This window comes from Thermobia domestica, chromosome 8, assembly GCF_964235325.1.
Source record: "Thermobia domestica chromosome 8, izTheDome1.hap1.1, whole genome shotgun sequence".
Taxonomy (NCBI): Eukaryota; Metazoa; Arthropoda; class Insecta; order Zygentoma; family Lepismatidae; genus Thermobia; species Thermobia domestica.
Window position 1 is genome coordinate 163,980,136 of NC_137461.1, and position 14,729 is coordinate 163,994,864.

The window sequence follows — 14,729 nt, forward strand, 5'->3', positions numbered from 1 at the left end:
CTCCTCCGTTAACACACTATTCAGACCGGAAGTGATTCAAACTAATCATTACCGATTTCAACGTTTATCGTTATAAAACGTATGGTAACAGATATGGGTTTTAGTTGTTATTACGCAGAGCAAAGATGATAAACGCTATCAACATGCGTTTTTTGCAGCTGATTCAGCGTCCCAAAAATTGATTTTATCTCCACCCTTAACTCTCTATTCGAACCGGAAGTGGTTGAAATAAGCTATTTTGGTTTCAGCCTTTATCGCTGTAGAACAAAAACAGTAAGAATAGTTAGTAATGACTTCTTGATACAGATTCAGCGTCCGAGGAACAGGTTCTGCCTTTAATCTTATTACTCTATTGCAACCAGTACTTACATATGCACTACTTCAAATTTGAGTGTTGAATTCACATAATGTGGAAATCTCAGTTTCATACTGAAGTGAAATTCACTTGTTAGTCATAGTAAGAAGCTGTTATAAAATTTATTGCTCCGATCAAGAGAAAACGTCAAGATCGTTGAAATTGGTTGTATTCTCAACCTTACTCTCAGCATCAATGTCAGGTTGGAATAGCTACATTAATAGCACAGACTTTGAATTACTTTCTGTGGTTAATAGCGCAGGTTGTGAATTACTTCAACATCTTACATACTAACTTGATTTGGTCCCAAGATACCATATTTGTTTCAAAACTAAAAGAACGTTTGATAGGGAAGTCATGTTCATTGGACATTATTGTCATAACTAGTTGTTTCCAGAAGTTAGAAAGCTTTTATTCGAGGAAGTGGTTTAAAAAAAAAAAAAAAAAAAAAAATGGAGGTTGGTCAAATGCATGAATCCTTAAGTAAACTGTCATGAAAAATGCTAAGAAGTTTGGAGCTATTTTTTGGTACGGAAATGTTTCATGGTAATCAACCCTCGTCAGGTATGACATTTCCTTCATATTCCTTGCAGGAGGTTAGTTTTTGTTTTAATTCTAATAGTCTCATTGTACTTTATTTCGTATTCAAACACGTAATGAGGCTAAGAAACTAATAAACACGCGCACACACACATGGAAAAACAAATAATTTAAGAAACTTTACATGATATTATCTGACCTGTTGTAGTCGAGTTCTTGCTTTCATATTATGTTTGATATTTGTATTTTGTTGATGTAACGTGTAAATATACTGCTCTTTGCTACGGCGTAAACAACGTAGTGGTGATTTAGAATAATTAGTGTGGGTGTAAAACAAGTAGTTCTGCTGAAATCATGTACTTTCATCGTATTATTAGTGGCAGTATAGGACTTTGTGTGTTTCAGAAAAAGCTACAGATGAGAAGAATACAGCAGAAGAATGGGGACAGATTATGGACATATGTGATAAAGTGGTGACCACACCAAATGGGCCAAAGGACTGTCTTCGTGCCATTGTAAAACGACTGAATCACCAAGATCCACATATAGTTATGCAAGCAATTACGGTAAGCTTCCCTTTCTGTCACAGGTGTACACAGACTAGAGGATGGGTCTGTTGCTAAATGGCAAGCAAGAAAAGTGACTTCTTATTTTCATTTCTTACCACTGAAATATATGATCTCAAGAACAGGAAGTTGAAGAAATAGGAAAACGATATTTTTGCTTGTTTTTACTGAGTAAATCCTTATTTATTTCTTGCTTGCCCAAAAGTTAATTACAATTGTAGTTGGAGGACGACTACAAAATTAGTATACAATGGATATGAAAATAATGCATAATTACGTGTTTACACCAAAAATACTTTAATAATACAAAATGAAAATATGATTTTACTGAGTTCTGTCCTTATTTATTGCATGTGGCAAAAATTTTCCTTAAACCACTTTTACATAGTAGGAAAATTAGACACAAGAAATTAAGGTGACAGTATCTTAAACAAAGGAAGGGCACAGCTCAGATTACCTGAAACTTCTTTTAGATTTGGAACCTTGTCTGTACAATCTCAAAATAAATAACGAATTTTTAGTTGTAACATTTTCTTCATTCTTTGTTTTACGATGAAAGCTACAGAGGTTCGAAATACTGATGAAATTCGATAAGATTAGTGTTATTTTTCTTTTATAGTTTTGAAAGTTATTCCAAGGTGGTATTTTGCCTATCTTGCTCATTCATTTTCCTTTCATTCCGTCTAAAATTTTGTTTCATAGTATAAAATGTGCAATAGATTGTAGGCGTATCAAGAACTATAACAGTGGCATATTTGTACATCAGTAACTGTACAATAATGGTCATGTATGAAATGGAAGTACTGCGGTAGTCGTGTTGAAAGGGTTAAAGAAACATGCGAAAAGCTTATACTAAAATTAAACGAATATATTTTATCAGTCTACACTCAATGTACGGAAACAATTTAGAATTTGTTTATTATGATCTTTGTGTGTGTATAAGCCGGAAAAATATACCACTTGTGCTTGTAATAATAATAGGGATACTAAAGGAATGGAAATAACTACGAAGCTTCGTACTGCTTGAACTTGCATTCTTATTAATGATTGATCACCTGTTAAGTGTGTAAAGTTATCATGAGACCACATATCTGATTAACATTGAACTTCATATATATTGCACGATAATTGTTGAAATTATATTTCAGTTGAAGTCAACGTCTTCTCTCAAAGCTGTTCCCAATGATAGCAAAAGTTCAAATAAAATTTAAACGCTCAAACTGAATTTCAGTTGGGATCATATTCAGATTTTTTTTTTATCCGATTGCCGCAGGCGCGGTGATATTTTTCACACATGCGTGGATGGGGGTGTTTGCAAATGCCTTTATTCACTCGTAGAACCTAAACATTGTCAGAGAAGGTGATGAATATGGTGTCAATAAGTACACCATTGTCTCCGGAATGCCCTAGATATATGGAGTCAGGTGAAACTCAGTGTGTCGGACAATATATTGTTAAAACTGAAATTCTTGTGTAGAACTGAAATGGCTTGAAAGAATTTGATGAACGAGATGTCGACTGATTTGACACACTTGCAGGATTATCATTGCATATGTTAAAAGTGAGAACGCCTAGTTAATTTAATATGGCGACCGACATATTGTTAAAATTCGAAAATCAAATACCAATGGAACATTATATACGATTGATAACCCATGATAAGCTTTTTTTTCTTCCTTTTCTTCGCGAATGGGTGATAATAAGAAAAACCGACTATAAACGTTGGAAAGTATATGGTATATATTACCGATAAGTGCCATCAAAGGAAGGCTTGTTGTAAGAGTTCTTGTGGGGAAAAGACAAAACACAGGCAGGCGGGCAACGTTGATGTATTATGACATATTCAAAAGTTACACAATACTACTTACACAGGGTTGCAAATCCATCACATTGCATGTTTCCCGAGTTATTTATGGTGCTTAGGAGCCTTTGATATAGCCTCCAAGTTCATTGACGATTCGTTGCCAAGGATGTAGAAGGTGTTGAATTCTATTTGGTGTATGTGATTTGCTAACGTAAGTCACCTCGCGTCGAAATGCCGTCATAGTATCCCTTTTATTAGCAAAACTTTTCCCATAATAACTGTTCACTTCGCAGATGAACTGAGATCGGACCAATTGGCCGGTGTGGAAGCATTCCTTATCACTGTCGCTGTGAAGACATTTGACACTGGTTGGTGTGTGAACTGTCTCACGTTATCGTTTTGAATGATCGCTGTTAAAATGTTCTGTTTGATGCGTACTGCATGACTCAACTGGGGTACTGAAATATACCTGTAATACTGAACATTTACAATGTTCCATCGCTCTAAAGTCAAATGAGAGCACCTTAACAGTCGTACGAGTTAAAATGACTATGATCTTTGTTGGTAAAAAATGTTGTCCAGCGTTGTGATTTCTTGGTGACCCAGGATGGTACGCACCACTTACTGGATTGTGACTTGAGTTCTGGGTCATACGCACGTGCCCATGTTTCATTCATGGCAATGATGCGATTCAACATAGTTTCCCCCTTTTCCTGCCATCTCTCCAGGTTGATGCGACGTGTTTCTGTACCTCACTCAGGTAATGTGGAACCAATTTCGTACAAACTTTGCGCATGTCCGGGCCCTTTCGTAGAATGAGGTGAATTGTCTTTGCTTGTTTGCTCTTTAAATTGTTCATGTGTCCAGCGCATACCATCGAATAAGCACTGTTCCACTAACATCACTTGTACATCGTTGTCCATGGATACAGGACGCCCACTCTGTGGCAGATCGGCAGTCGACACTGCCACTTTTGAAATCCTCTGTCCACCTGACCACTGTTTGATACATGGCTCGCTTACCTATTGCTTCCCGTAGCTCTGTGTAGCATTCCGTGCATCACTCTTCGTGATCTCCATTCTTGATCACTGAAACTCACCAGCTGATTTCCGGGGCTTACTCAGAACCGCAGCTGGGGGCGCGGTGTCTCAGTGGTAGAGCGTTCACCTCCGGTGCTTGGGGTCCCTAGTTCGATCCCAGCTCGCGCCGTGTGGACTTTGTGGTGGACAAACACCGTGCTCGTGGTTTTCTCGGGGTTCTCCCGTTTCCTCCCACTTTCTTCATTCCACCATTTCACTCATCTCTCATCATCGCCGTCTCGTTTAGCCTAACCGGCATAACCGTGGGACGTAAAACTTAAAGATTTCATTTCATTTTTTTCAGAACCGCAGCTCTGTCCGTATGCACCATCTGGTGTCATTACTTATTGACTCAGCATTAAGATCATATATGGCTGTATCACTACCCATTAAGGAAGACTGGATTGATGTTGGTAAGGTTCCTTTTATGGCTGGAGCGTTACCATGCTAATGAATGTTGCACGAACCAAGGCTCGATTCGGTAAATTTACTAAGAGGAGGTTAGGATAATACGAAACGAAAGGCTAAAAGCCTGTGGCGTTGCATCCTGGCCACCTTAGGATTTCCAATATAATCCCTTGTGTTAGGTGAATAAACAAATAAAACATGGCTGCGAAGAAGAAAATGGGAAAACTGCAGTATTTTAAGTCTGTTCATCCAAGGCAAGATAATAGTGGGCGTCCCGTTCATTGTGGAGCTTCTACGCTGTTGGCACCAAGGAAGGAATAACTCAATTTAATGCAATCGAAATCAAATATTAAAGTAACATAGGCTAAAGGCTTATTTAGTAACCTAGTACAATACAATGACTTGATAGTTGAACCTCAGAACATAAAAAAAGAATGTAGCATGAAGAGTGAGATGAATTAATCCTAAAACTAGGTGAATTAACAGTATTGACCGTTCACCGAGTAAGCACAATAACAAGCGTGGAGAGGCACGCAAGCAAGCAGTAATAGAAATAAAGAAGAAACTTAAAACAAGACCACTTATTCTTTTAAAGAATACCATATATTTGAAAGCTTCCTCATCAGGATTAGAATAACTGTATTACGTATGCATATAGTGATAATTTAGACGAAAACGATTCAAATCATCGGTGCATACACCAAAATTCTGCTTTCAAGAAATGTATGATATGAAAGATTCTCTTTGAATAGCAAGAGGAAGAGAATTTTAGAAATAAACGAATGTTGAAAATCGCGCTTACTATCTTTCTGTAAATCATGCTCTTAGGTGGTTGTTTGTTCGTATTTGGGTTTTCCTTTTAATTCGTTGAGTAATACTTAACTTCTTTAGATTTCATCTTAAAATATTGTATTAATCATCAAAGATATCTGGAGCAAGGCAGATTGAAATAATGTAGTGAAAATTAAATAGTTTCAAATTCAGTCTTCTAAGATACTTCATTATAATAGATTATTCTTCTGCGTATCTAACAACAGTGGTTACGTATAGATGTCCTGATGTGTATACTTCTTTTGCATTCGAATTATAAGATCATTTTTATTTAAGAACGCACAATTCTGCGGTCAGTTCTGCAGTTGGTATCATTTCATCTTATAGGGAGTTGAAGAAATGACAATCACACTCCTGTTAATCCTCATATACAACCACATTAAATGAAAAAAAAAAAAAATGAGAACTACACTGTACGAGGGGAGGCCAGAAAGTTCTTACCCTCATTAGGATAGAAATGAGCTACGAATGTGCAGTTTTGTCCACGGACGTATTCTTCTCTACATAGTCACCTCGTATTGCCTTACATTTCTCACATCTATGAGTTAATGCGTTAATATCGTCTGCACAGTTGGAGGTAAACCAAGTTTCTACCGCATTAATGACCCATCTGTTCCTCAAATGTTTCTTCATATTTGGGAAGAGAAAATAATCGGATGGGGGCAAAGTTTCATAGCCACATTAGCCCATATGCAGTAACACGCCTTTGAGGGTTCTCTTCGACGAAGCTATAAGTCTGCACTGACTAGGATTATGTTCAATGCCATGAAAGTGCATTAACTCGATATCATTGGTGTTGGTTTATAGTAAACTAAAGAATCGTTAGATGAGAATGAAAAAACTAGTTCTTTTTCTCTGTCGTCATGAAAGCCGAAAGCCAAGCAGTTGTGCCGATTACTTGGGCAAATTGAGATCACGTACTAGGTTGTTAAGTTCTTCTTGAGAGAACCGTTGTTGGTTAATCATATTAAGACTGGTATTAAGGATCAGTGTTGTTTTCGGCACTTGTGTCACGTTCGCCTTCATCATCTGGAATATCCTTTAAAACTGCTGGAGGAAAACAAACGAGCAGGTACTTTCCATGTAGAACTGGCCAAATGACTGAAGGAATGTTTGGATACACAATTTAGGTCTTTTTCGGATTGTATTCCTGGACATTAAATAAATAAAAGTAACAGTAATGAGAGTGATCTTTAGGCTCGCTCCACACCATATCTACAATATTGGGTGGCTATCATAGGTGTAAACCTTACCATGTTCATAAGTCACGGCTTTTACCTAAACAGAAAATTGTGATTTTTTCAAAATCAAGTTTTCAACAGATCCAGTCTTTTGCCTTTAGACAGCAGAATTCTTTTCAGTGTTTGGTGACTTTAAAAATCAGACATCTCCCATTTTGTACCACTAACGCCTGGCTTATTGCATACACGAATCTACACTATACCGACTCGCGTACTGCTCACTGTCACCCAACATAAGACAGTTGCAATGACAGGAATGTTCAGTGTTTAATAGTTCATAAAAATTACGTGTCGCAGTTACAGTTGTTTCCATTATTTTGTGAACAACACATTCCGATAACGAACACATAGCAGAACACACAGATTGTGCACAGATGGCTTTAGTGACAAAGAAAATGAATATATAAGGTGTCAGTGAACTAAATCGAGAAATTGGAAAACTTAATAACTAGTATCAAAACAACACAAAGTTTATATGGACCTGTGGAGGGGAAAGTGCATAGTTTGAGCTAGGGCGTCCAAAAGCGTGGAAAAATAAGTTGCAACACTCATAATATAATATTTCACGTGAAACTGATGAGTAGCGGCCTATCAGCGTAAAGGAAGTCACACATACTCCATCCAAAATGCATATTTTAGCAATGTGCAGTGGGTACACAAAGAATTTCCCACAGGACATAAAGAATTCTCATTTATGCTCGAAACGTATCATAATATTAAATAATTTGTTGGAGATTTTTTTTATAATCGTGTATATATATATATATATATATATATATATATATATATATATATATATATATATATATATATATATATATATATATATATATATATATATAATATGTATGTATGTATGTTCTCCCAGACCCTTTCAATATTATCAGTAGATCTAAAAACTTTAGGGGCAAAAGTTTGGTGAAAGGAGCGCAAAATTTCGATTTAAAAAATATGCAAATTTCGAATGGAAATATTCACACAGACGATATCAAAATTAATTACATCATATAAGGTCTCAAAATTCACTCATGTATTAAAAATTGTACCTGAAACAAGTCCCATGTAACGATGTTGTTAGTCACAAGTACAGAAAACTAGAAACAGATAACATTTAATATTTCTGTGATAGTCATGTTAGGAAAACTGTTAAAAGAAGTGATTTAATTTTTTCCCCAATAAGACTGGATCTTCGCTCTCTAAGTAAAGATTTGTGTGTAGTAAAGTATTCAGCCTTGATTGGTCAGTTTTATTTTGGGACCTCCCTGTACTTCCTATTCAGTATCGCTCACCTAACGGGACTGCTCTGAAGCGAAAGTAATTTGATCCCCCTCACGTTCGGTGTTCCTGGTTTAATTATTATAAGAATGAAATGCGGCAAGAAAGCCAAAAAATGTTTTAGGAAGTGCAAAAAGTGACTACCGGCAAAAAGTGCAAAAAGATGTTCGTATTGAAAAAAGGTGCAACCGAAACACAATCAGCAGTGTTTATGAAATGTTCTCTTTACAAGTTAAATTTGAATTTTAACCACCAAGCAGATGCACCAATTTGCGTAACATTAGCAGGCGCGTGGGAAACATCATACCCTACATGTTTGTTTTCGTATACGTTAGCAACCACATGCAGACAATCATTTATAAACTACTAGTGCAGTCATAGTATATCATACATAAGCTATATTATTATTGTATTCAAGGTTGCCAACTAAATGGAATTTTTCTACCTTTATATATTATCAGGGATTTTGCTGCTACAGTAGTGTTAACAGTATCTTGATGCACATTAGTGTTATAATATATATCACATTGCTTAAATATTCTAATATTGATAAGCCCACAGTTGCCGACTACATTAAATTTATTGTAATTTTCAAATCAGTAACATTTTCGTGTAATGTCATTATGTTTGCAATTCTCATCTACTTGAAATAAATGTTTTTCACTCAAACTCGTATGAAGCACGTTCAACTCCATCGGCTCATTTGTTGCCCAGGAACAATGGACAAATATCTCGAGTGGTAGTTGAAATTCTAAACGAACAGTGTTGCCACTTTATAAAGAACAACAGTAGGGTACGTTATATCCCAACGCGCCTGCTTTTTAAGGGTGAGTAGGAGAAAAATTAAGATGCAGCATCTAAAATTCCTATCCCTAATTATCAGAATAAAATACATTGAAAACATTAAAGTCATTTGAATGTAAATACTAGTGATTTACCATCACAGTTTAGAAAAATAAAGTAAGGAAAAGAATACTAAGCAACGAATACGGCCATATGACACAGTTGGTCATATTGAATGTTGTGGTAGAATGCTGTGACGGAAAATCAGTATAGAGAAGCCCTGTTTGACGAATTGTTCTGGAAGTTAGCTCTTGCTCAACTACTGTTTTTGTACATTCGGATCTTGGGAAAACACTCACTCACCTCGCGTGTGGTAATCTGGATTAGGAAACTCGCATCACGGTGCTGTACTTTTCTTCACCTTTCCCTTTCGCGTAACAAATATTTTGGACTGCTACCGCAGCGTTATGTCAGAATTTAAACCCATACAGTAACAGTCCATGTATCAGACGTTGAGTACGTATCAAACTAAAAACTGAAGGTATTGACAGTGGCGTCTTCGTGTCAAATAGTCCGTTTGTCACACTGCATCTTATGCCAGTTTTCTTACGATCAATTGCGGCGTATGCACACATGTGCTGTTGGGTTGTAGAAATATTGCAAGATTTGTGATTTAGCCTTGTTTACCAGCTATTTTGTGTAGAGCTGGCACATACAGGCACCAAAAAATACTAAATAGGTGCCAGAAACATAAAATTACTTATGATAATTTTGTGTCAGTATTATCAGTGTTCCATACGATTAGCTGTTTTTATGCAGGTGAATCTGTTCGCTAAAATAGTTTCACTCAATTTGCAGTGTGAAATTGTATGAGACAGGGCAAAATTTGAGAGAATGTTCTTTATTCAGCCACTTCAGATTGTTCTGGAGCTATATTCTGTGTAATATATAACTTTTCTCAGTCTAAAACAGTCAGCGCTTGTAGTAAAGTCCTGTTTCAGAAGATTAAAGGTTGAGTCCTCAAAAGTGTAAAAGCTAATTCAAAAACTATATGTTATGCATTTTAGGCACTTCCGCAACAGCCTCGTTCATACTTTCAAACGTACTACGAACTTCGATCTTGCGTAACATCATTTTGTTGTTTTTAATTGCTGCTTATTTTCACGATGTAAATTCCGAAATGATACCTTCCGCACAGGCCGCTACAACAGGACTGTTAGTGTATTTCATGAGTCATTGCTCACGTGAAGTCCAATGTAGCAGACTTTCGTAAAATAGAAATTTGTTAAATATATATCGATATAGTAGTTAAAATGAGTAAAATACGTGAAGTACGAATATCCTGTACTGATACGTTAATTTCGATCATTCACAATCTCATCGTCGTAACAACTAGGGCTTATATTCCATGTTTCCTCCCTTGTAAGCAGTGGGAGACCTCTCGTAAATGAGACGCCGAACTTATACCAAATTCTATAGATTGAATCTTGATTACCACTAAATATTTCCATCAGTAAATCTCTCTTCTCTAGGCAGCATAATTTCTCACAACATTACCTGTGTTGAAATCAGAGTTGTGTATTTTGTCTAAACGATTGAATAAAGAACGTATTTACTATTTTTAAACGATTGCGTAAAATACTCATTTGCATATATATATATATATAATATAAAATATTCTCCTCTGTAAGAAGCCTTAGTGCATGAAACACATTTTCTGATTTGTGAAGAAATTTACCATTCTTAACCCACTGCTTAAGAACATATGTCCATTATCGGATTATTTTCGTCTCAAAAAACGCACGAAGAATAATAGTTAATATAAAAAAATGTGAAATTCCAAGCTTTTTCTTCTTTTTTTTTCTTTCTTTATTCAATGCTTCGTCTCCAACAGTGCAGTAATTCAGACATGCCCGCGTATCTGTACTCGTCTACAGCTACACGAATGTGCTAACATAAAAAAACCCTCGATGAATTGAATTTGTTTACTTCTGTGGTAAATCAATGCAATTGGACGTATGTCAAGCAACTTAAAATAGACAGCTGATCGGAAAAATACTCGAAACTGGTCCTAAAAATATAATCAGCTTCTATCTCCATGTATAAAAGCGTATTTCCCGGTGAAAGTATCAAGTGTGTTAAAAATAACTGAAGTCATAAAATACATTATTAATGTGTGGTTATACAGTAGTTTGTACTTAATTTTCAAGTGAGTGATCATGATACGAGAACTCTCCTATTTTTCTCGACCAGTTATATATTTAATAGTTAAGTGACTGCCAATAAAGTAGACACTGTTTTTGAGGAAAATTAACAAAATAGCTGGAATAGGTATTTAAAAGGAAAACTTGGGCACTAGTTACGTAAAATAGAAAATAATGGGTAATATGGTAGTAGCAAGGTTACTGGAAATAATCAGGGATAAAAGTGTGGTGGGGAAATGATAAAAGGAAACTTTACAATGATAGTTACCCTGAAAATAAATGTTAGATTAAGGTTGTAAGCAGTTTAGTTTTCCCTCATTGTTGGCAGACGGAGTGCAAATGTATGTGGGTTTCTTAGAGAGAACAACGAGGGTTTGAGTGGAGAATTCTAAAATATAAATATGAAATTCTGTCGAAGATTAAGTTGTAATGAACTGTGTTCGCATACGGATTAATGTGAAGTCTTGAGTATTGCAAAGTAATGATGATATTGGATGCACATGAATAGGGAGGTTCTTCCAAGACAGTAGGTACATTTTGGAAGATCGGATTGGAGAAATCAGAATTTTTAGAATGGCGGAAGGAATATATTTTTAAATTCTCGCATAGGCCACTCGGTTGTCGAAAATGGGGCAGCTTTTCTATCTAGATTTATTTATATATATATATATAAATATAATATAATATAATATTAGGGTCGTTCTTAGTTATGTGCGGGAAAAAAAAATTAGGAATTTCCTTGCACGAACCGCCTAAAATGGTTCCATATGGGACTAAATTAACCCATGAGAAAAATTAGATCCATTGAATATTTTTTAAATGGTGCCTCAAGCGACCTAAAGCTTTGAATCTGATTGCAATACATAGTATATGGGAGACATCTGGAAGAAACCTTTGTAATTTAGAAAGGCTTAAGGAAATGGGAAGATATCTTGGATAATGGAACTAGAAAAAGAGAACAATCTAATCTTATATAGCATTGTCATGGCGGCCATCTTGAATTCAAGTAAAAGTTTTCAGATAGGAAGAGGGTCATGTGACATCGTTTTGAGGTATCGTTTCACCAGAAGCACAAACCTGGCATTATATTGAAGTTACCTATAATCATGTAAGAGTTATTACGTGTGAAAAACTAAATGCTTCGATGTAATGTTATTTTATTGTAGTTATGGATAACAGATTTGTAAGAACTTTGAAAGTTTTTTTTTTAATGCATAAACTGAAAGCAACTGCTAGAGAAAGCTAAATCTTTTCGCTATATGAACTACAAATAAGTTTCCATCAAGATGATTCATAGACCATTATGAGGAAAGAAAAAATTATAACTTGGAAGAAATTGAAATATCCCTTATTTGTGTAGTAGCTGTATGGTAAGCTTTCAGTCTTATTTGCTACATAGTTCACTTGATACATCTAGGAAAAGATTGTCTGTGGGCCTTCACTATCTGCAAAATAAACTGTTTCTGCTTCTCATTTTTTGTAAGAACGTCGTTTTAATCTTCTATTAGTTTCATTCTTACGTGAATGAATTTATTGTCTTTCCCTGAAGGTAGTCATTATTATTTAACCATGAAATCGGATCACACTCAAGGAACCATTTGGGTATTTTAGATCTCTCGAGGAAAGTTTGTGTGTTTGTTGTAACAAAACCACTGATTTCTCTTTTCACAAGAATTTTTACAGTATCACCTCTTGCGTCAAACCTCTTTGCTGTTTCACGGTTTCCCCTTACAGTTTTAATTCTTTCAATCATTTTTTTGTTTTTCCATAATGCTAACTTCATTAAAAAAAAAAAAAAAAAAAAAAAAACAACGCTATGTGTTCCTCTGCCAAGTACCACAGATGATGAGAAAATTTAGAAAGAGCCACTTCAGATAATTCAGCCTATTTGTCTATAACTGTACAAACCTTTCAAAATTGCAGGTCTTGTCATCCGCGTAATAACATTTCAAATATAGGAGGGGGTAAATCTTTTTCTTGCGCCCCTTTCTCAACAGTCGCCTCCCCCCCCCAGCACAGCTCGTAACTTCCACTAATCTTGACAGTATTACTTTTTTTTTTTTTTTTTTTTTTTTTTTTTTTTTTTTGAGGTGTGTGGGAAAATAGTTGTAATTTACGAAAAAACTATACATTTGAAAAATTAAAATATTAGATTTACTTGAAGTAAGGACAGCTTCTTCACCCGATCAATGTATTCATTCAACACAAGAGTTACACATTAGTAAAACTAGTAGACTTCATTTGATTTGCGTCGGAATACGTATGAAGTACAGTTTACTATTAATTAATCACTAAATAGTACGGCATGATTGTTCCGTATACGTTCGGCACCAAAGTCACATTCGCACTCTCCAGGACTCATAGGCTGAAGACATATCACACACACACACACACACACAAAAAAAAAAAAAATCTGCAGTGATCAACATATTCTCACAATACACCTACACGCACACTTTTCTTATTTTACTTTCACACCACATTCATCTCCAAATGTTTCAGTACATAGACGGAACTGCACTTTGTATTCATATACCTGACTAGAGATGCAAAGCCGGATTTTTGAGACATGCTTTATTTTCATTTAAAAAAAAAAAAAAATGCTTTTGGGAAGAAAACGGAAATGTTCGCTTTTTTGACACAACTAGCATCTCAACGTTGGTTGCCTAACCATGATATCAAGTTCTTGAAATTTATACATCTTGACATGTGCGTTGTTCGAGTTGCTTAAAGTCAAATTGGCAGACAAGAAAAAAGTATCATCGTCATTCCGGAAACACTGTAGTTTCAGATACTCTTCAAAACCTAATATTAGAGTCGAAAAGACTTCATAATTTTTTTAGTATTTCAAAAGAAAATGTTTCATTAATAACAGCAGCATAAAATGATTTAGTTTAAAGAACTGGTGCAAGAACAGTTAGTGCGGTGGTCCCTACCTTTTTATTTTACTTCAGAATATTTTTATTTATTTATTTATTTTTTAAAGTTATGATTGGAAAAGAAAGCTGGAACACACTATTATATCTTCATTAAATATGAAATATTAAAAGGAAAAAATCCCAAGCCAAAAAAGATTTATGCCCGTTTCGCCTATGCCCTTAAAACATATTTTGACAGACAACCGATAAGGATGTTATCTTAAGGCGGAACGGGAATTCCCGTTTGGCCTTTTCCCGTTTCGCCTTATAACATACAAGGAAATTTTCACTCCGTATCTGTAACAAAGCGGGATTTATTTTATTCTCAACCTCAACCTCTCTTCTATTTCAGACAAACTCAAAGCACATTGCTAAATACTGATAGATACAATAAAACATTGCAAACAAACTTTTGGATTTTAGATTTTATTACGAATATATCATGTGGTGATGTAACAAAGGGTAGTTTGTTACTCTGCTGTTTGACATATGTTTTTTGAACAATCGAAAAAAAATTATAATGGAAACATATACTAATAATGTTCATATTGTAGATATTTTTGTACCATTTTAACAATATATTTTCAAATATATGCTTTTTCATTAATAAGTGATGTACACGGGAATAGAGAGAGAGAGATGGAGACATTGTTTTTACAAATACATATATTTTCAGCAGGAGTGAAAATGTTTACAACGTTCTTTACCTTTTTTTGCAACTAGTT

At 35.2% G+C, this 14,729-nt stretch overlaps 1 protein-coding gene across 4 annotated transcripts in view; it reads left to right on the top strand.

Moving 5' to 3' along the window:
- Stam (signal transducing adaptor molecule) overlaps window positions 1-14,729 on the top strand; it is a 141,591-nt gene that overhangs the window by 38,776 nt on the left and 88,086 nt on the right. For all 4 annotated transcript variants that reach the window (XR_014132744.1, XM_081769224.1, XM_081769225.1 and 1 more), the window contains exon 2: window positions 1,301-1,461. Coding sequence is in view for 3 of the 4 variants with exons in the window: in XM_081769224.1 (XP_081625350.1) it covers window positions 1,301-1,461 (161 nt within the window). In the remaining variant the exon portion in view is untranslated. The remainder of the gene's footprint in view (window positions 1-1,300; window positions 1,462-14,729) is intronic.